General features: G+C 49.9%; 1 protein-coding gene across 6 annotated transcripts in view; it reads right to left on the reverse strand.

Moving 5' to 3' along the window:
• Positions 1-22,796, reverse strand: part of KIF9 (kinesin family member 9) — a 32,758-nt gene continuing 9,962 nt past the window's right edge. For 2 of the 6 annotated variants that reach the window (XM_032987038.2, XM_032987029.2), the window contains exons 7-21: positions 22,416-22,499; positions 22,203-22,295; positions 21,341-21,488; positions 20,425-20,489; positions 19,246-19,323; positions 17,798-17,866; positions 17,252-17,356; positions 15,785-15,840; positions 14,244-14,334; positions 13,036-13,160; positions 11,543-11,725; positions 8,446-8,654; positions 6,759-6,938; positions 4,674-4,789; positions 1,730-2,409 (exon numbers count right to left, since the gene is read on the reverse strand). In XM_032987038.2, coding sequence (XP_032842929.1) covers positions 2,146-2,409; positions 4,674-4,789; positions 6,759-6,938; positions 8,446-8,654; positions 11,543-11,725; positions 13,036-13,160; positions 14,244-14,334; positions 15,785-15,840; positions 17,252-17,356; positions 17,798-17,866; positions 19,246-19,323; positions 20,425-20,489; positions 21,341-21,488; positions 22,203-22,295; positions 22,416-22,499 — 1,866 coding nt within the window. In that variant the 3' untranslated portion in view covers positions 1,730-2,145. The other 4 variants (XM_042802252.1, XM_042802254.1, XM_042802253.1 and 1 more) reach the window with 4 other exon arrangements.

A 22,796-nucleotide genomic window follows, 5' to 3' on the forward strand; every position in this document is an offset into this window, starting at 1 on the left:
TCCTCTCACGGGTCGTTTTATTTCACCAACCTCCCAAACCCCGAGGAGAGCTCGCCCAGGGAGTCAGTGCCGGAGCACCCCAGGACACCCTCCTGCTTTTGGGGTGCAGTAGGACCTTCCTGCTCACACACCAGCCTCAAAACTACATTTGCAGCATCCTGAATTTGAGATTTCTCGGGTCATGTTGGTTTTTTTTCCCAGATTTGGGACCACTATGGGGACGGGGTGGGTGGCACCGAGCACCCACGAGGGGGAAGCAAAGGAGGGGTGGATGGTGGAGGAGGTCAAAGGAAGGCTGAGCTCCGCTCCTGTGGAAGTGTTTTCTTGGAAAGTTCAGCCTGGGTTGAATTTCCAACAGCTTTACAAACCTTTGAAAATTGATAATTACAAAGAAAAGGGGATTTCTAGGCCGTTACCCACCGCACTTGTGGGGAGCAGGTGCTGTTACAGTAACAGAAGTGAGCTGCAGCAAATTAAACCAAACTGAACAGCTTGGACTAATTCATTTTCCCAGCCCTCCTTGTGAACGGGGGCAGGACGTGGAAAACCTCCTCCCCGGGATGCTCCCACTACGGCTGGGGCCGGTTTTGGCAGCGGGGGCTTTTTTGTCCCCCATCTCGCTGCTTGGCAGGGGCCCAGCCAGTATCACCCCGTAAAGCTCCAGCCAAGCGCCAGCAAGGTTTTCCAGTAACCCCAGTGATTTCCCTGCGGGTTTTCCAGTAATCCTGGTGATTTGCCAGGCTTCAGGCAGGGTGTTCCCAACGGCTGCGGAGCGCTGCATTTTGGGGTTTTCAGCGTTATTGTTCCGGCTTCCCAAAGAATTCCGAAGCTCTTCGTGGCTGTGGAGATCTCACTGTTTTGGGTAAATCACAGGAACGGCCCCAGCAAGAGCGAGGTGGCCGTGAACCCTCGGCAGCAGCGGCAGCAGGAGGTGGGACTCTCTTGGCTGGGTATGTGGTGTTAGAAACTTCCCTGGCGCGTGCCGAGCTGGAGTCAGCCTCCCACCTCCACTGGAGGAGGAGGAGGAGGAGGAGGACTTCCAGCAAACCTTCAGCACGCTCCCCTCGGTGGGTGAAGATACCAGAAGCACGGTTATCCTCCGGAGCTTCCCAGTTGCTGGGCGTTGGGATCTCACTCTGGATCCGAATCTCCTTCCTGGCAAGCAGCGGGCCAAACACCACCCTCTCCCCCCGACTTGGCTTCTCAAGAACCACCTTGAAAACGTCAAACGAGCAAAGATGGGACCTGCCACTCGGTCAAGAACGAGCCCAGGAGGCCCTTGCCCCCGGCACCGGGGAGGAGGGAGGCAGAAGCAGCCCAGGTTGTCCACAACACACCTCTCTGTCCCGACACCCTCTTTTCCAGAGACGCTCCGAAAAACAAGCGTTGCTATTTGAACCCCTGGCTTGCTTCCCGTCTAAACAGCGGGTTTGATTACCAATAACTGTCAGCCTACCTACGCAGAAGTTGGGTGGTGTGGTTTGTTGTTTTTTTGGGTTTTTTTTCCTACTGTTAGTTTTCGATAAATCTACTGTGGACACGAACACAAGGCACTTTCTGAGGTGACGCTGCTTATCGAATGCTGGGTTCCAGGCTGAGCCCGAATCTGCTACACGACGCGCAGAAATGACAGGGCTTTATTCTTCCCAGCAGCTGTGATGAGCCCGGGTTTCCTCCGCATTTGCTCGAGGGACGACATGGTTCTGGTGTAGGTGTGCTGGCAACAGAAAACCAAAAAGGATCATTAATGCGAACTCAGCTTGCAGAGCAGAATTCTCACCTGTAAAAGCTTTTTTTCCTGAAAAAAAAAAAAAAAATCAACACCTTCCCAAGTGGTGCTGGAAGAAGCTGCCCAAATAAGCCCCATCACACCAGCACTGGCAAATCCCAGCAGGCTCAAAGGAGGGCACGAGGAGCCCAGGGAAATTCTCCTCTTGAACACCAAAGAGCCGGTTTTGAGCTGTTTTCCTTAAAAACACTTACTGATGTAATTGTGCAGCCCTGCTCATTATCAACACCCAATCTTTTTGAAGTCCTGCAAAGCTCAAGGCCTCGGCGGGATCTTACGTTGAGCCCTTGCCAGGAAGAAACCAGAAGTGAGATTGATTTTTTAGCAGAAGACCAGCACGGGATGGGGCCTTTACATCAACCAGAGACATTGCAAAGAGCTGCGCTACAGAACCAAACCAGCATCTTCCCAAAGGCCCCAGCCCAAACGGAATCCCTGGCAGAAGAGTCCCACACCCCGCCTGGCAGCGCGGCGTAGAATCGCTCTCCCGACACGCATCGCCGGACCGAGATTACCTTTTGGTCAGTCTTCATTTTTGCCTTGTAGAATGAGACCGAAGCCGGGCAGGCTGGCAGCGTCGTCTCCTGCATCCGCTCAAACCTGTCCTGCTCGTCTTCCTCCTGCCAGCGGACAGACAGAGCCCAGCCCACGTGAAAAACGCACACCCGGAGACACAGAGGCCAACCGACCCCCTTTGCCGCGTTGAACGCCGGTTCAACCACCTCTCCGAAGCCTTGGCGGTGAGAGGTCCTCCCTTCCCACGCCTTAGGAGAGCAGATTTGGGCAGGACTTTTGGCAAAATCCAGCTGCAGGTAAGTGTAAAGCCCCCAAGGGAGCTCCCTCAGCTGTCTTCTCACAGCCGTGCTCCGCCTGTAACTACCCCCAGGAGCGTCTCCCGCTGCCAGATAATCTCACAACGCAAATGAATTCTGAGCTTCCCCGTGGTGCCCCCCAAGCCCAACCAGCTGATGTCCATGCCCACGCTTCTCCAGGGAATCGTCTGGAAGGTTTGAGCGCACTGAAGAGCAGCGTGGCTTGAAGGAAGTACCATTTTTGAAGCTAGCAGCTTAGATGCAGCGTTTGCACGCCGGATTTGAGGATAGCTCTAGCAGATTCTAAGGTCACCTTCTGTGGTGGTTCGTGAGTAGCCTGGAGGAGGGGACAGTGAAATTCTGGTGTGAATTCAGGTGGCCAAACCGCATCAAGCCAAGAGTAAAAGATGCACACCCCGGAGAAATGGGTTAGAACAGCAAACAAAGAGCCAGTCTGGAAAAGGGAAAATGGTTCTAAGTAGGAAATAAACCTCCAGAGAAAAATGAGGTGGGTGCCTCCCAGACCAGTACGGGCCTCAGCGCGGCCAGTGACGCTGACTGGGAAGCTGCAGTGAACTGCTCAGTAAAAGGGACAAGAGGAGAAACCAGCACTGAGCAACATCAGCAGGGACACCGGATCCCCTGCCTGAAGTTTTCTGCCTGTGACATCAACAACTTGCCCCAGCTGCTTCATTCATCTTTGGGGGTTCTGGCTGATGCAATGACAAGAAATCCAGGGTTGGCAACCATCGGGGGAGCTTCTAGGAATACACTGAGTAATTTGAGTTAGTAAAAGTGGCTAGTGATGGTGGATTTCCTCTTTTCCCCAAAGAGTGACATCCTGGACCCACGCAGTTGGGGTTTATCTGTTGACCTCATTAGGCTTTATCCAAAGGGGGTTGGTTTTGTTTTTTTTTCTCTTTCCTATACAGGTCTGCATCTACATCTGAAATCTTCCCCAGCCTGGTAGATCACAACATTCTGTTTAAAAGTAAACTCATTTTTCTTGGTTTTGTGGGGTTTTTTTGTTTGGTTTTTTTTGTTTGTTTGGTTTTTTTTTTGTTTTGTTTTGGTTTGGTTTTTTTGTTGTTGTTGTGTTTTTTTTGTTGTTTGTTTTTTTTTAGTTCACATCATGTTTGTTACTGATACCCTCAAGGGAACAAAGTCAGTAGGATGGGAAGACCCTGCCTGTGATCAGCTTTAAAACCTTTCACATGCCTTTCAAGAAAGGAGTAAAGAAAATGCTTCACTGAGATTTACAGTCAAAATAATCAGACAGTGGGAGGCAAAAAGGGTTCCTTGGCTGTTTTCCTTCTAAAGAGCTAAAGCCACGCTGTCCCCCACTACACCCTGGCTAGAAATGGGGCTGTGCGTTTAGGAAAGGGGTCACACACATCTACAAACGGAGGGCTGATTCCCTCTCACAGCCAGGGTGGGGTCTCCCTCCTGGCCGGGCATCGCTTCGTCGCGTCAGGCTGAGCGGAAGAACTGCCACCACGTTCCTATCAAACAGCACGAAGGTCTGGGAGTCTGACATTTAACAGTGAAGGACAAAACCTGGAAGGGCTTCAGAGGAGGAGAATGCAAAGAAGAAGTCCGGTAAATGAGACGCTTAAGAGAAACGTGTTTTGTCAGGAATGGCAAAAGACCCCGGGTACCCCAAAGTGGTGGTTTCTAAACGGAGGGCTGGCTAAGCACCAGTTGCCACGACGCGAAACGCAATAGTTCAGCTGGAAACATTACAGATGATAGGGATTGGAAACAAGGCTCCCAGCTACCCCTTGCACCTCTGGGCAGCTTGCCTGATTACCGACAGTCAGCAGATGACTGGGTGCTGCAATCACTCTGTCCTATTTTAGCCTCTTAATAGTAAAGCTAACGTGAAAGCAAGATGTATCTCCAGATAGCTGCTCTCTGCATCGTAGCAGATATTGTTTCAACGCCAGCCTCTCTGCTTAGAGAAGGGGGCAGAGCTGCCATGCTCTCCTCCTCCCGCGGGCTTACTTGTGCCCTCGTTACCAGGCCACACGTGGCTATCAAGGAGAATAAGCAGAGCTGCCAGGACAACTCACCAGGCACATGACTCTGTTTATGGGAATCATTCCAGGTCTGATGCTGCCGCCGGGCTTCAGAGCTTCCCGCACGTCCTCGGGGATGAGGAAGGACTCGCTGTACCAGATCTCAAACTCTGCAAAGCAAAGCAAGGGGCAATAAGCAAGGCTGTTAACGACCGAAGAGACGAGGTTGGGTTGTTTTGTGGCTCCCTGCCCGTGGGATCAGACAGGACCTCAGCGCTCTTCCACTCTCAGACAGGACCTCAGAACTCCTCGCTCGAGTTTCAGACCCTTAGAGGAGTTAGTTAAAAAGGACAAGGGAGCGTCAGCTGGCATCGGCTGCTGGAATCGCTGGTGCCAGGTCTCGGGGACACCCTGGGGACAGTCCCCTGGGTTTGTGCAGGCTGAGGGGTAGCTGGCCGCGAGATGGCACTGCTCCCGCGTCCCGGGGACGCGGAGCCACCCAGCTTGGAGCCACCGGCCTCGGGTGGGCAGCAGGCTTTAGTGGGAGGGGGCGTGGGTCAAGATTTCCATTCCAAATGCTAAAGGAGCGCGGCCGCTTTCCGACCCGTAACAGCCAGCGCTAACACGCAGCAGGAATTCTGTCTTTATTCACGCCGGGCATTTCCTAGGCACACACTGCAAAGTGGTCGTGCTCTGCTCCCTTGCTCCGGCACCGTTTCCCCCAGGGAGCAGGAGCCCCTGCAGAAAGCTGTGCTGCCCAGGAGGGACCCCAGGAACGGAGCCGCGGTCTCCGGTGGGAGTCGTGAAGGATAAAAAAGGTTAAGCACAGAGCCCTGCCCTCGCTAGGCGCTGTGGGCGCGATGCAACACCGCTGACTTTTTACCCCGGTTTTTAGCTGAGGTGACCCCTTCGCTCTGAACGACGCGGCTACTGAGTGAGTCCGGGTCCGTTTGTTTAAACGAACAGCAAACGTCTGGGGCACCCAAAAAATGCCAAACCCGGGTCCAACGCAAACCGGTGGCAAAGTTTCTGCACAATTATGATTCGGCCCTATCTCCTGGAACAAGCCACGCATTTCTTTCAGCGTGGGACGCACCGACGGATACAAGTTGTGCTCTGGCAAGTCTGTAGAAAATCAAGTGTTGCCACGTGCGCAGCAACCCAGGGCCTGGGACTCGGGCATTCGTACGTCTCCTGTTTTCCATCCCATGGGAGCCATCCGGGGATGGAGCAGGACTGCCCTCCTGCCACCACCTGCAGAGGAGCGCGCCGCAGATTTGCCGGGATCACCCTGAGCAGAGGTGTGACTCCTCACCACGAGGGCGGTGCTCGTGCAGGACGCGCTAAAATAACCCAAGCTGCTTCCCGCCAAGGCCGCTGCAACGCTGGGGCCTGAATCTCACAGGGGTACAGGGGGGGACACCTGCAATTCACAGCCAAAGCCCTGGCCCAGTGCTGTCCCTTAGTCACCATCTCTGTTAAATGAAATCAAGGCTGAGAACCAGGGCTCTCAGTGGGAGCGCTCCAGGGCTTAAAGGGGGGACAGGGAAGGTGGGGAGGGACTCGTTATTAGGGGGTGTGGGGATTGGACGAGGTTTTAAATTGAAAGAGGGGAGATTTAGGTTGGACATAAGGCAGAAATCCTTCCCCGTGCTGGGGGGGAGGCGCTGGCCCAGGGTGCCCAGAGCAGCTGTGGCTGCCCCCTCCCTGGAAGGGTTCAAGGCCAGGTTGGACGGGGCTGGGAGCCCCCTGGGCTGGGGGAAGGGGGCCCTGCCCGGGGCAGGGGGGGCACTGGGGGGGCTTTAAGGTCCCTGCCAGCCCAAACCAGTCGAGGATTCTATGACTGTTGTCAGCTTCATTGTGAAAGGCTCTTAACCACAGCACTGCATCTAGGGGTGCGACCAAGGAGCAGTACATCATTATCTGTGAGAGCGAATCTGCAGCAATTCAGTGTTATGTCAAAAAACCCCCACCCAATTGTCAATAAAAACCAAGCCTGGAAGGCAGCAAGAAAAATGACGACAGAGAGTGAGGGACTTGGCTTATATACGTGTCTGTGAAGTGCTTCAGTACTGAGCTGCTGTCAAGCACTCCAGCTAAAGCAGAGGCTGTTCAGAAGCGGCCCTGGCGAGCCGGTACCTGAAACGAGTTTGTTCCGGCACTGGTCCACCAAATGCTGGCAGTACTGGATTTCTGCCTTCAGGTCCTGCAGTTCAGCATAACCAGACCTGTACTCTTCCTTCAGGTCTTTCAGCTTCACGATGAGTAAAAACTCTTTCTCATCAATTATGATCTGTCCTTTCTCATCAACATACTCTCCTGGAGGGTAAGAAAAGGAAACGAAGGTTTCTCATGAGGGTGGAGAGGGACAAAGAACAGTCATTATACTTCGAACCACACGGTAGTTACCCAGTTGTACTGAGGTTAACCACACAATTGACATTTCCTTAGACATGCTTTCTACAGATACAGTGTTGGAGTGGTGCGGGGCAGAAATCACTGCTGAACTCCTGAACCCGCTCAGACCTCGCTCCTTCCCGAACTGGGTTGTTTGCAGATGGAGAGGAAGGACCAGGCGCCGCAGAAAGACACCCACATGTCAGCCTGCCGGAGGGCATCGCTTCGGGCTTTTATTGATCCTACTGAAAAATTCCCTGGGCAGCCACGGTAAGGGTCTTTGAGACAAAGGGCTGGTCAGCCCTTTGGGGACAGCTACGCCCGTGCTACTTCCCTGTGATAAACATCCCTCGTTCTTGGTTTCCCTCAAACAAAGTTCGTTCCTGTGGTTTCCAGCATCCACATTAACCCGCCGGTTGGTAGATGTCATCGTAAAAAGCAACGGCCCAGAAGAAGCAATGAGCCCATGAAAAGACAGACCCTCACTTCGATACGGATTCAAGCCCATTTGCTCATCCTTTAGCCAAAAGAGCTTTGCATTTTGTAGGGCCAGCCCCTATGGGATGGTCCTAAAAGTGTCTCTGTAGGAAGATAAATAGAAACTGGTAGAGCAGCGTTCACTCTGGCTCTGACTCTCTGGCCCTCGTTCACTAGTCGGGGCCTGCTTGCTGGTGACCATTCTCTTCCCCTCTCATTCCCTCTTATTTCCCACTAATTGCCTGGCAATAATTAAGGCTGTAGTTTCACAGGACTGAGCTGTTTTGCTGTCCTCCCTGTATGCGAGGAACGCCGCTGCTACTTCCTCGCCGTCGCACGCAGAGCACTCTAGACCACTCTGCTCTTAAAGCCATTTGTTTCAGATTTCTCTCCTCACCCAGAGGGATTTCTTCCCCGCTCCTCTGCAGAACCCAACCGCACCGGCTCTTGGGAGCCCTGCTGCAGGGAGCACAAAACCTGACGCACTTTCTAGTCTCCCCCAGGCATATTCCACCCAATCCCGCTGCAGCAAAGTAGGAAGGCACTCACCCCCTTTTTTTCCCCTCTAGTACCTTGCAGTTTGGGGTTTTGACTTTCATAAACCAGCCCCTAACCTAGATGAAATCAAGCTGTAGGAGACGCCAGGGATGCCACAGTAAGGGCGAGCCTACTACCTGTGGTTTCTGCACTGTCCTGGCCCGCGTTTGTCGGCAGTACGCTGCCTAATCAAGGAACCTGCCTGACCGCAGCTCACCTCACCAGCGTAAAGCCCGAGTAGCACAACTCAAGGGGGCTGAAGTGTGGAGGAGGCAGGTGGCGAAGCACTAAAGCCCGGCCTGCCCTGGCAAGCAGCAGCAGTGGTCTAGTGGTCTCGCCACCAGAACTGCTTTGGAATCGGCGGCTCTCCCCCTCTGTCAGATTCTCGCTGGCCGGTGTCCACACAGCGCCTTACCCTGCTGCCACCGCTCCTGCTTCTGAGCCTCCAGAGCCCTTTGGATGCCCTCCATCTCCCGCCTGATGAAGTTGATCCTCTGGGCTACTGTAGAGCTTCTCCTCTTCCTGGCGAGGAGGATGCTTTTGTTCTCTTTAAAGATGCGGCTGATCTCACTCCCGCCCTCCTCCTTAAACTGCTCAAATGCCACCGGCTTGGGCGGAGGGGAGCTGCGACAGAAATTCAACGGAAACACAGACAGACATGGGGAGGTCAGTTTGTTCTGCCCTGCAGCACGGCGCAGCTCATGGGAGCAGCCGTAGCTGCCGGGAGCTCAACGGGCCCTTTGGGGATCTCGCTGTGCTAGCTGCACCCTGGTACCACCCCCGTGCCAACCTCCGTGCCCACTTTCCCCCAGCACTGCTCCCAGAAGAAAAAGTTTACGTAGAAACCACATTCCTCAGGAGATGCCTCACAGTTGAGTGTTCCCTGGAAAGCTGACCTTGAATGGTCTGAATTTTCAGAAAAATAATGAGTACTGCTCCTCCCTATTGTTAAACGGAAACGCCTTTGCGCTTTCCTCACTGGATTCCCAGCACAGACCAGTCACCTCTGCCAACCAAACCCCCCAGCTCCGTGCGTTGGCCGGCTCTACAGGGCTGCCGCTCGTGGCTTTTCAGTCTTGCCTATTTAGAAAGACTGACTGAATTCAGAGTGGCATGTGTCGATCCTGACTTTTCTATGAAATGGCTTTGAGGCAAACGTGCCCCCCACCCCGTGAACACCAGCTCTCGCTTCAACACAAACCACGCCGGGCAAAAGGAGAGTCCTTCAGGTGACTCGCATGGATGAGAGTCTGTCCTGGGTTGAGTGAGTGGTGGAGTGTTTTTGGTGGCTGGGGAGGGGGCTATCGGGGCGGCCCCCTGTGAGAAGCTTCTCAAAGCTCCCCCAGCTCCAAGTCAGCTCCACTTCTGTTTGGGAAATTGAGCCAATCGGCTGCACCTCTGCGATAACGTATTTAAGAAGGGACGTGGTGACGGGCAGTGGGACTGGTGAGGAGGAGTTGCTGCAGCTGCGTGAACACCAAGGTCAGTGGAGGAACGGAGGAAGAAAGGAGGGGGGAGGTGTGCCAGAGCAGAGACCCCCCTGTATCCTGTGGGGAGACGGCAGGGCGGCCCCCCCTGCCACCCATGGAGATCTACGGTGGAGCAGACATTGATTTATGGCCTGTGGCTCCCGCTCAGCATAATCAAGGTGCTGTGCCCGAAGAAGGCCGGGGTCTCATGGGAAAAGGCAGCCCCGCTGCTGTAATTCAGCACTGGGAGGATTGCAGCATGCGGGGGAGTCCCACGCCGGAGCAGCTCGGGAAGGGCTGCAGCCGTGGGAGGGAATCCAGTCGGAGGAAGTTAGTGACCCATGACGGAGCAGTGGGGGGAACGCTGAGGCCCGTGGGAGGAACTCATGTTGGAGAAAGTTTGTGGAGGACTGTCTGCTGTGAGAGGGGGACCACGATGGAGCAGGGGGAACAAGTTTCGGACACTCCCCTCACCGAAGATAAGAGTTGTGGCAGCACTGCCTGCACCCCCCATTCCCTGCCCCTGCGCCCCTGGGGGAGGAGGTAGAGATATCAGGAGCAGAGCTGAGCCCGGGAAGAAGGGAGGGGTGGGGGGAAGGTGTTCTCAAGATGTGGCAATGCTTCTCACTGTCCTACTCTGTTATGTGTTGTTAGTGTCTGTAATAAATATATGTTCTTTTTTTCTTCCCCTAACGAGTCTGCCTTTTGCTCGTGATCATAAAGGGGGATTTTCCCCCATCCCAGTCCTATCTTGAACCCCAAGCCTGGCTCTCTGTCCCTTCTCATTGCCGGAGGGGAAGGGAGAGAGAGGTGCTGCGTTGTGGTTGGCTGCCAACCAGGCCCAAACCACGACAGAGTCCCTCAGGCTCCCACGGATGCTCCTCTGCGCTGCGTAAGGTTGTTCTCGGGGAGCAGGCTGGATCTGGTAGGAGAAGGCAGCTGCAAGTCTCCACATCCCTCAGTCCAGACAGGTCAAAGCAAAACCCTGACTACTGCCTTCCCCTGCCTGACCTCTTAAGGGCATTTTCAAACTCCTCAAAGGCTGCGTGAGACTGCTTTCCGTGCCAAACTGCTGGCAACGTGCTGTAAACAACAGCCACTGGGCAGGCTGCCGCCGCTACAGCTTTGACAGCCAGCTTTAAGCACTCTGGGTTGTGCCTCCTGCAGCTGCAGCAGCAGCCTTCCCTGCCAGCCACAGGACTTTTGGAAGAATACTAAAAGGCATGCCCAGGGCGCGGAGGAACATGATAGCACGTTAAGGTGCTGCAGGAGTAAATTCTGCTGGGGCAGCTTCGCTGCGAAGCTCTCCCTGGGCGGCAGGGACAAGCAAGGACTGGTCAGCAACAGCACAGGCTCACAATACTTCGGAGCTGTGTCGTTTGTAGCCTGAGAGCTCTCAGCAAGAAAAGATGGCTGGTGATGGGAGAAATGGTGTCCAGACTGGTTTGTGGGGGGGTCCTGGCTGAGCTCCTCTGAGCTGAACAGCCTCGGGCTGTTGAGCACGTCCTCCTGGAAGGAATCCTTTGTCTCGGGACCCTTAGCATTTTGTACCCCGTACAGAATGAAATGCAGTTCCGTGCTGGCCTCCCATGCTAAATTCTTGTCATGGTACGAGCAGATGGCTGGCACACTGCTGCATTTTGGGCCATTCTCCACTCTTCTGTCTTGATATGGCACCTCCTGCCATGACCTTGTGCGCCTATTGACCCATTTTGGTGAGTGTGTGGGGTTCTGTGGCTGGACATGAGGCCTCTTTGCGCTTTTACTGCTAATCAAAGGGTAAGAAGTCCTGCAATTTTCAGAGCCTTCACAATTTATAGAGTCACTGGCCTGGGAAGAGCTGAAAGCAGATGGAAAAGATGACCACTGCCAACACAGTTTGGTACACAGGGTGTCCATACAACCACCGCTGTCCTACAAGGGATTTCTGCATCTGAGTAATGAAGATCTCCAAATCTCTTCTCTTTACTTTGAAGCAGGTAGTTGTACTAAGGGAACGCAATGCAATCACTCTGGTGTAAACCACCCTCTGGCCCAGCTTACCTGGGCTGCTGTGAATCCACCACTGGAGCTGGCTTTGAGAGCTCTCCATCAATATTTGCTGTATCCTGGTTCCTTGCTCCATCTTTCACATCCAGATGCCTGGTGGAATTTATTACCTGACTTTTTGATGGTAAAAAAAAACCCAGATCTCTCCCAGAAACAGATCTTCCTATTCCTTCCTTCCTGACAGGAGGAAAAAGATGAATCAGATTAATGAATTTCTTCATAATAGGAAACTGGAATCAAAACATGCTGCAGGTGCTGGCTCTGCTGATTCAAAAACCAGCAGTCTGACGTAGCTTCTACAAGTTTGCAGTGAAATATCTACTGACAAGGACCAAGATCAGCCTTGTTCTCACAAATCCTGACTTCCTAGAGTAGAGGGACTGCCTTGGGTAGCAAGTACTACACCATACAGCCCAGGCTGGACTAGCTCTCTTGAGAAGGATCACGAGGACAACGGTCCCACGCTGTCTGGATTGAGGCACACCTGCAGACAGAATAACCCTCTTTACCTTCACAGGAACCTACAAACTGAATCCCCTAGGATTTGATCTAACCCCACATCTAAAGCAAGCCCGGGTCTCTGTTCTTCTCCCTCGGCTCAGCTCCACAAACACCACCAGCCTTGTCTGCAGGGGAGAGCGTGGCTTGAAAGAGATACAGAGAAGTGCTTGCCAAATCTCCCTCCTTCTCCCTAAAAAAACTGCACAGAGGAGTCCCCTGCGTCATGTGGATAGGAAAGCCTCGGTGGTTCCCCGCCTCTCTAACGCAAGGGCTTTGGGGACATGTCAGGCAGGAACCAAGCAAGATGCTCTCGGCCACAGAAGTAGTTGTAGAAACTGCCACTGCAGGGACCTTGCTTGTACAGATTGAAGGATCTTTCTCTGCTCAGTACTGCTTGGTTCCCCCTTCCCTCTCAAAATCCCTTCTCCTTATCTGCTCCTCTGCCCACTGTCCCTTCCTCCCCTGCCCCTTAGCGGATCTCCTTCTACCTAACACTTTAAAGCTGAACTGCAGGTTTAACACGTCTTCTGAGGCCATCCCAGGACCGTTCCCCTGCCTGCCTGTTCAACTCCCACCTCTCTCTTCACAGGCTGACTGCGTCTGTGCTGGCTGCAAGCTCTTCAGCTCAAAGCCCATCCACCCTCTGTGTCCGCGGCTCACGCCCTGCGCGGAGGGAGCTCTGTGGTCTTGGTTCATCCGTAACACACAGGTGAACCGTTTGCAGTAAATCTTTTTTTAGATTTAAGTAAGAGAGACCGACCATAACAGAGACCCCTGACATCCTCCTGATGGTGCAGCTGCTGGCCGTAAGGACACCACACACCCTTCCAGCACTACGCTGGAACGTCACCCCTGAGGAAACACAAAGCTTCCACACACCCGTTAAGCCGGCTTCGTCTCTGCTTTCCTCACACCTTGCCCAGAAGCAGTCGCCACCATGACGCGTTATCAGAGAAAAGGGAAAGCTGGCTGGCTGCTAAACTCACTTGGGCTGCTCATTGCTCTTCCTGGATTTCTTCTTCCCACCATGTCTGGAGGAAAAAGGAGCAGTTCTAGTCCCAACTCCATCCTCTTCCCGCACCAAATGGCCATCGGCAACAACCACACCTGCCTGGAAACAGGAAGAAATAAAACACGGACCAGGAACCATGAGATCTGTAGCTGTCTAGACCACGAAAGCTATACAGCCCTTGCCCAGCAGCTGTTCCGTCCTGTTGCACAACCTAATCCAGAGGTCTGTACACACCACCAAGTACTTCAGGGAAATCCATCTACAAGAGTGAAGTGAAAACTAAAATAGGGCCAAAACGATCCGCAAATTCATATGCCAAATGCTTCAGCCACTTAGGGGGAGAATAACTAGGGTCTAGTGTCAAGAGAAATAAAAGCACCCTCAGAAGTCTTCATTTAGTGAAGATATATACGGTAACTCTTATACTATTTCTCATGTTGCCTCAACCATAAAACAGAGGCACCATTAAGCACTAAAATCTACCCAAATCAGGTTTCAGTTTTGTTTTCCACTTCTTTAAATAAAGCCTTGAATAGGCCTGTTAGTGACCACGTGCTTCGCCGTTACACAAATGCTTTGCATCTTCCCTTGTGCCTTTCTTCAAAAAAATTCAGAGCATCTTCAGTTAAGCCATAGGACAAGCATATGACTCTGCATAACAATTAATGATTATTTTATCCACTTTACTGGATAAAACCAAGGCAAGGAGCCAACCACTTCAGAGAGAAAATATGTCACAAACGGAAATAAGCAATGAAAAATAGATTATAAACTGTAAGATAGAGTCCACATCTGAATTTATGGTTTACACACGATACATTTACATTGCTCCAGAAATTATAAGGCTTAAAAGAGGGAACTCAGCAGGGGCAGGCAATCTGACCCTGCCTTCTACAACCGACTGACAGACAGGTCACCTTCTAGTTCATATTTTCTTCATTCCCACTTAATAAATTATTCTGTTCAGATAATGGGCCTAATCCTCTGCTGATATGAATGCCTCCTTGTTAACTGGTCCGCCTCTGCTCTGTGCAAGTTTTTTGACACACTCATCCCGTTGACATTTCTTCAGCTTCAGATTCCAACAGGGAAAAGTTGAGAGCTTGAGGCAATTCATATTTTGGCAGCAAAGGAGCTGATTCTGAGATGGATTCTGGGCCAGGCTCAAGCACCAGGCATTACCTTACGGACAGCAGCAACAGCAGCGAAGTCGTTTTTGTCTATCAGAGCGTACTTGCTTCGTAATCTGGCCTCCACTTCATGCTCCTGTTGACTAGGGGAGAAAACAGCCCCTTAGCATGGTGGTCAAGGAGGACTATTTCATATGGCAAAACCTGTGATGCCTGCCAATATCAGATTTCCAAAGAAAATCGTCTTTTTTAGCTGTGATCTCGTTCCCAAACACCCCACCGTGGTCCTTCTATTCTTCCCCATAACCCCTGTAACCTTTATCCACTCTCCTCTTCATTTCTTTTTCTACAGTGACCCTTTAGGCCTCTTAGATATGGAAGATTTTTGATGGCTATTTTAATACTTAGCATAACCTTTTAATGGTCCAGATCAAAAAACATTACCTCTGCTCAGTTCCATCACCTTACTTTAACCTAGTGGTTTTCAAACTGAGTGATTTTTTTCACTGAAAGGGAATGAGTAAAGCATTGTCAGTAAGCTTAAATACACTAGGCTGAAAAACGTTAGAGAATCTGCAAGTTAAAAAAGACTAAAGCCCACTAAAACTAAAGTGTTCCAAACCAATAAAAGCAGTCCCAAGTTAAAAAAAAAAAAAAAAAAAAAATCAGGCGAAATTTTACCACGAAACCCATTTTGGTCTTGGCTCTCAGCAAAGCCTGACTGCCCAGTTTGATGGTGTAGCACAGATACTTGTGCTCACACAAGTTCCTCGAGGGCAGGCAGATTTTCTACAGCAATATCCCAACGTCATTCCTGTGAGTAGCAACCTCTGCTGCCCAGCCAGAGCACCCCTGCAAAGGTTGGTGGGGCAGGGTGGGTTGCCCTAATACCCTTTTTTTTTTTTCTTTGTCCTCTTCCACTTCATGACACGGAAGCTGCTTCTCCTCATTTTTAGGATTTTTTTTCCAGCCTGTCATTCCCTTTCCCAGCCTAAAAAGCAACTTTCATCATCCACTGGTGACATTTCCTAACAGCCACTCTCGCGCGTTCTCCCATCCCACGCTGCACATCAGAGCGCGCCTCCCTGGCAGTAGCCACAGAGCCTTCTTACCAAGCTCCTCCCAATTTCTTGATGACCTTCCTTTGCCATAATCTCAAAAAAAAAAAAAAAAAATCTGATTACTTTTAGATGCTGGTGCGGTGAGACCGCTTGATGTCACCTCATCCTCCAGAGTTTGATTTTTCTGTTGATCTGTTTGCAGACTGCCTTGCGCTATGGAGATACGCTCCACGATCAGGGATCCTGCACAGTTTATGCTCAGTGACGGTGTATTTGTCAAGCAGACTTTTTAATCAGCGAAGTTTACCATCAAAGGCCTTTGCACGTGACTTAAGAGCACTGGAAAGTTAAAGGCAATAGTCTTCGTGTGCAAAGGCCAGCTGAATTTCTCCAGAATTGTGTTTTCAGTGACAAGTTATTCCCTGTATTCCATAATGATTCTTCTCTTATGTCATGGTGTGATATTCACAGCCAAAAGCTCAGTGGAATTTCTAAACCTTATTGTGAAATGCATCAACCTTGGATATCTTACCTCACAATCAGTTTGAACTGCTTAAATACCTCCTGGACTTGCCTGACGTTCACTATCTGAGGAAGAGATGTACACAGTGAAGATACAGGTAAGCATCTCTACGCTCTGGTCAACTGTATTGATTCAGATATTTTGGGTTGTGAGGACTCTGCTTTCCACGTGCTGGGTATCCACACTCAAAGAGAGTTACCTTCATCCTGCACTTGAGAGTCACCTTCATCCTGCACTTGAGAGTCAGGGTAGAGGTGGCTACGTGGCTCGCTCTGAGGAGATTTTTAGAGAGGAATCCTACAGAGTGTGGTAAATCCCACAGAGCGCGCAGCCACCGAGGTAATGAATTATTTATAAAAATTTTACAAATGACATAGATGGCATCTGCTGCCCTTGCGGATTATGATGCTACTTCTCTGCTCGCTGCTGCCCGAGACTGCCCGAGTACTCGGAGCTGCCAGAGCACCATCTTCAGTCCTCTCACCCCCGATAACGAACCGGTGCGGTCGAGCCAATTCCCCTCTCTGTGCTTTGGAGGTGATGAGCCGAGGCACGGACAGTAACAGGCAGCCTGCAGCCGAGCAGGGTGCAAAAGACTGGACTAAGCTATAAAACACACCGCCTCTTTTCTCAACCCTCTCCCTAAAAGATTCTTCAGGACCACTGGAGACATCCTTCCCCGTGTGAAACTCCTTAGCCCTCCTCTGCCTTCCCTGCCCCAGGCCCACCCCACATCACGTTTTGCAGGCCGGGTACAATCCACCTTCCCGGCCGCCCTTACTCCGCTCCACTCCTGCCCGCTGGCAGCAGTAAAAAAAAGCACTTTGAGAGAAAATAACGATTGCACGAAACAACAGGGAGTGTCTCAAGTGTTTGTTTAAACTGAAGGGTTATCTAACTGTTTGGAAAACAGTCTGCCAGCAACCGCTGCGCTGCTGTCACAGTGGCTTCTGTTTACAACCAAACAAAACTTCACAGTAACTCTGCGCATTTATGACTTTCATTTTCTTATTTTTTTTTTTTGCTTTCTTGTGTGCCCCCACAGGAATATTTGTGTACACAGGGCTTCTACTATTTCTTTTTGCAATCATTTCACTGTCGGCGAGTAGTTTCAAGTTGAGAAACCCCACCCTATTGAGCCTGTCTCTAAGAGACTGGGCAGATTTTGGTAACACACCTTCCAAAGATTTAGTTTGACACCGTCAGGGCAAAATTTTTGCAGTAATTCTTTAAAGAAGTTCCAAATAAACCAATTCAAGGGGTTTCAGGACTGAGGAAAAGTCTCCTCAAGCTTCCAAAAAATTAAAAATGGAATGAAAACAAAGAGACAGTCCTTAACGTGCAAGAAAAAAATAAATTACAATTCTGTAGCACTTTAAAGACAGCCTCTTCAGAAGACATTTTCATTGCCTCTGTCTTGGAGTAAAATGGGATGGAATCAGTATTTACGTCCTTCTCCACTAGAAAGCGACTTACATCAATTTCATCAATGGCTCCTCTTAAGTATTTATGGACTTGAGACTTAATCTCTGCTATCTGGATGTCAGTCAGAGGGTCATAAGTCACCAACGAACGATTTACCTAAGAAAAAAGGTGAACAACTGAGTGAATTACAAAAAGCTAAGCAAGTACTAGTCCGGTGAGCACCTGACGTTGCTCTGCTGTGCCCAGGGAAGCCTTATGTTTAATTTCTGACTGCAAATTCTCATCCTCCGAGTCGACAGGACACAGGACTTGGGAGCACGCTGAAAGCAAAGCATTCCCCTTCACGTTTCAATCAAACGGGGAGAGCTTCAAGGGTCTGAAAAAAAAACCACCTACAGGGGCTGGAGACTGAAGCTACGACACAGTCTCGCTGCAGGGAATCTTCAGAGCTTTGCCTAAACCTCGAAAGGCAGTGGTGGAAGCAGAAGGAAGAATGCAGTCACACTGGATGCTGAGTTAGCTGATCCTACTGCAAAACAAAGATCATGACAGAGCCTTAACTAGGTCCCGCCTAAGTCGCTGCCGTCTGTTCCTTACCAAGCTGTCATGCATGGCCAGTTCCTGCTTCAGAAGAATAATCTCCTTTTCCAAAGCCTTCACTGTCCCCTAGCAGGAAAACAAAAGGGTGAGCTAAGGACTAAATACTGTTTGGAGAAAAAAAAAAAACAAAACCTGCTGAAAAGCAGCGTTAAACCGGCTGCTACAGACCCACACAGCTGGGTACCAGCTCCCCCGGGGTTCGCTGTCAGGTTTGCATCGGGGAGGTAGTGGGTCTGGAAATGACTTTGCCTTTGATGAGCTTCCAACAGGACAGCTTCTGTTGTGTCCCGGGTGTAGTGCCTGCAGAGTCGGCCTAAGCCGCCAGAAGAAGGGCCACCTGGGTTTTAATTTGATGCTTTCCTGATCTAGTACTGTAGGGGCTGTCAAGTTCTGGACTATGAGATATTATCTTGAAAGCAAAGAAGTATGCAGGCTTCCACTCTGACCCTTACTGAATTAGTAGGAGTTCTGACATTAACTTTAATAAAGGAGGGATTCTCTTGCAGTGCATTTGAATTTCTCCATAACGTGGAATTATCAAGGGTTCACAATCCAGAATGTGTTTCCAGAAATGTGCGGGCACATAAATCTCCTTGGGATTCAGTGAGAACTGGATACCGAGCTGCTTTTTAAGTGACCTGTTGAGCATCAAAGCACTACAGCTTCCTTAAACACCACTCTTCCAGCTACTCTTTTTCCACTCCATACACCTCGACAAAAATGAAAGGGGCCCGAGAGGAAAAGACAGCTTGTTGCACAGCTTCTTCTGGAAGCTCTTGGAGGAAACTCCCCAGCTGTTTCTCTGCTTGCCAGTGAGATCAGACCATGAAATACAGCTGGGCTCTCACACACCACGTGTGTTACAGGTCAGATAACTCTAAACTTGTTCTCTGGGCCATCAGTAATTCATAGAGCATTTACTGCTGCCAGCTCTGTTTCGGCTGTGAAAATGCACTCAGGACATTTAAAACACTATGATAATTTTCTCTGAATTATGTCCTTGTTTAAACAAGTTTTGTAATTGTGGCAAAAATGTTCTGTGACCAGCAGCAACGGGGCTAATGCTGTGTAAAGCTGCAGGTAGGACTGGAGATGATTTCCCCATATACTGGGAGAGCAGTCCGCAACACTAAGAGGTGAATCTTAGCAGAAAAATTAAGGACTCGTGTGCATGCAGTTGAAAGAATTACCATGTGTCAGGGAAGATGTGACCATCTGCATGACTGTACCCTCTAGCATATTCAAGGTAACTGTAATGAAATATCAATGAAAAAAGTTTCATACTAATCCGTATTATCACACACCTGAATTTAGCAAGTGTCAGCCTGGCTGATGGGAGGTAATTCATTAAGCTACCAAATTTCCCTCTGGTTTTTAAGGTCATTATTCTAAATATTAATGAACCTGAGAAAATATGCCGTCTTCCATTCCCCTTCTCCACATACCTCTCGGTCATATGCCTCACTGATAACTGGCTCAGTTGTGATCCATTTCATTCTGGTAGCAAAACGAAGAGAAGACAACTGAAAAACATGGGTTTGGAGTAACTGAAAGAGCTATTAGCAAGGATATAACTTTCATAATCTGTTCCTCCTTAATCATATCAGATCCCAGGACACAGAAATAGAAAAAGCTATCTAACTGCAGGGAGCAGTATAGGATTTCTCATTCCACGAGTGTATCTTCCAGTGCTCACTGGCCTCTATGTGATTAGCCAGCTCAGATGATGTCTCTCTTTTCTGCTCGGTGTGTGTACGGCTCTTTGTGTACCGGAGCTGCGACCTCAAAAATACCCACTCCCATTTCTAATCACTAAAAACTCCAAATTACACGTCAGCGGCCTTCAAGCTTTATTCCTGTAGCTGGGCTCTCTGGAGAGCAAGCCCCTGCAGCCTGAAAATCCTCCTCCTGATGCAAAGCATAGCAGCCGCCTCCTCAGAAATATTACAAGCTTCTAGACACTGTAGGAACACAAGGAGATGATAAAAACAACTCTGCCTTGAAGACAACTGTATAACAGGTGTCTGTGGTTACGGTTTGTTTTTTGTTTTTTTTTTTTTGCTACGTAAAACTTTCTTGGCAAAGAGCAAAGTGCTCAAAGTGCTTCCCCCCTCTGTGTCACAGATGCGGTTAAGTCGATCCCGCTCACACAGCGGGACTTTCACCGATTTCATCGCGTCCCATGTTGAAAAACCTCACTGCGAGGAGGTCACTCCTCATTCCTGAACCAGCAGAAAGCCAGCTCAGCAGCTCTGAGGTGAACCGGTGCAATTCCACTCACCCCATGACCCATTCAAACGCATTCGTAGAGTTGAACCATCAGGAATAATTAACGCTATCCAGCGTGCTTAGATTTTAGCTGCTTGTGCCTGCTCTATTTCAGGCTCTTATCTTCCCCTGGGCCAGCTACCACTCGTCTGTTTGCATCACAAAGCTGATTGGTGAAAGCAATTTGTTTTCTGAGCCTTTGAGATAAGATGAGCTATCCAGTGTTTCTGATGAATTAGGCAGGATGTTTCTCTGGGACTCCTGCCATAGCCCTCCAGAGACTATTCTTTAAAGCCAGCTACAGCCAACAGTAGCAGGAAGATGACTTTAATTCCGCAGAAATCAGTTCAACTTACAGTCTCTTCCACATGCACAGCCTCCCCACAGATATTTGCCACTAGGACAGTATTGCAGTTTCCTCCTGGGAAAAAATAATAATTAAAAATTAAAAAATAAAGAATATAATTTGGGGGGTTTTGTTGTTTCCTTTTCTGGAATGTATTATATGATGTGTTGACTGAAAAAGAGAAAGCGAAACAACAAAGAACACAGCCAGTTTGTAACTTTCCCTCTAAAGTTCCCCTGGGTACAGAAACACAGTGGCACGGAATGACTTATGAATAAAGGTAAAATGTGTGTCTCGTGTGGCGATGATGCAGTGAGAAGATGGAAATACAAACTGCACATGCCTGAAATCAGGAAAACCGGAGCAGAGGATTTTAAAAGCCCTTGGCCTAACTCTTGGCAGGACACACTCACTGTCTCTCCTAAAAGCAACACGTGGCACGTGCTGGGAATGCCTCTAATGTCACTCTCACTTCTGATGGCTCCGGTTGCCCCACACCGACGTCTACAGCCCGTTTGCAGCTGCTTTCCTCTCCCGTGCCTCCAGCCCGCAGCCCAAGAGCATCAGCCTTTCCCGGGGGTTCCCGATGCACCACAGCTTTGGGTTTATCATCCGTAGCCTGATGCCAAAGCAGGAGCATCTGAAAAGGCTCGTGGCGCGCTGGGGGCTTTTTTTCTGGTGTTTTTTTTTTTTTTTTTTTTTTTTTAAAATATTCTAACTAAGGTTTGGTGAATTTCTACTGGCTCAATTGGTGTGGGCTTTGTACCGTCTCCTGCGCCTGCTGTTTGATTTGATGAGGAAAACCAGACATCCTTTGAGCACCGATGAGTTCCACGTCCCTATAAGTTATGGCCTGAGGACTCCATATGCTCACTGAAACAATTTTCTAGGAGCTGTCTGGGGCTGCTGTAACGCACAGCTCTTACCTAGCGAGTCCTTGAGAACGTGAGTGAGCTTGCTCTGCCGGAAGGGGATGTGGTCCCTCTTAGGATCACCCAGGGCAATGATGAGTTGCTCAAGGAACGACAGAGACTTGTTGATGTACGTGGCTTCTTTCAGAACCTGGCCTTCAGACTGTAATGAGGATGAAAAGGCAAAGCTTCCACAACACGTGATCCTGGCCGAACCGCAGAAGAGAGCGTATTCCTTACCGAGGGCACAACTCTGCTCGACTGTGAGGGCAAGGATCTAATCCAGACCCAATAAACCAATGATCTAGAGCTTTCTTCAGCTTGAAAACTAATTTTCAGAGACCTCAGTTTTTCATGACAAGTCCAGCAGGACCACTGGCTTTCCTTCCCAAGGGGGAAATGATGTATTTGTCGCAAGTGACGCGATTTCTGTTCTCATCAATACAGAATGTCACATGGGGCATGAGGTTCGAGCCCTAATGCTCTACGAAAGTTTCCACACTCTGCCTGCTGTGACCAGAAGTGGGGGAATTTGCATCGTCACTCATGAAGAGGAAAATCAGAGGTTCTTTGTCGTAATACCTGATGGCTCTGGCCCTTTCTTTTGTGGAGAAATTATTGACTCAAATTAACTAACTGAGCCTGGGTCAGGTTGGAAGGCACAGGCAGGATGGGGGTCACATACCTGCAGACTCAGAAATGATACACAGCAGCTGCAAACAACTGAGCCCCCTCTGACGTGATAATGTGGCTTACAATTTGTCACAGTCTCTCCTATTTCTCACAGGCTGAATTCTGCCGTGGGGAAAACCTGTACTTTCAGCTCCACCGTGTTGATTACTAGACTCTTCACTGAAATATTTCTTCCATTACTTACTCTGGTCTTGCTCAGCCTCTCTGAGCCTGCCAGATCTATTAAGTTGATTTTAGAGTTAATGCATTTGACATCTGAGAAGACTCTGAAACGAGACTGAGGGAGAAAAGAATATAAATTGTACTTAACAGGAGGCAAAACCGAAAGACAATAAAAAACAGACATGTAAAGATCCTCAGCCGTTTGAGCCCCTAGAAAAACTGCTGGAGCTCTTACCTCAATATAAATAGTAAAGATGCAATGGGATCTGGATGAATTCTTATTCAGCGTGTGCTCTGCTATCACTCTGTTGGTCTCGCCCTGCAAATGAAGACCAAATTCAAGACGGCGTTTTTAAACCTCTGCACTGGTAGAATATAGGAAAATTAGAAATCCACAGCGTTCAATAAACAGTGGCTCGCCCTTCGCTCTGCAGAGCTTGTAACACCCATCAGTTGGTTAGAGCAGTCAGGGCAGCAGCTCACCACGTGTGCCTCGCTGCCTTACTCAAAAGCCTCTCAAAGCATTTCACGGTGCGGTTGGTAAAGGTCAGTGTTTACTGTAATAATGCGGTCTCCGGTAAAAGGTATTATCTGCACTTCTATTCTCAAAGCTCAG

This window comes from Tyto alba, unplaced genomic scaffold (assembly GCF_018691265.1).
Source record: "Tyto alba isolate M040663 unplaced genomic scaffold, T.alba_DEE_v4.0 Super-Scaffold_38, whole genome shotgun sequence".
In the NCBI taxonomy this organism is placed as follows: Eukaryota; Metazoa; Chordata; class Aves; order Strigiformes; family Tytonidae; genus Tyto; species Tyto alba.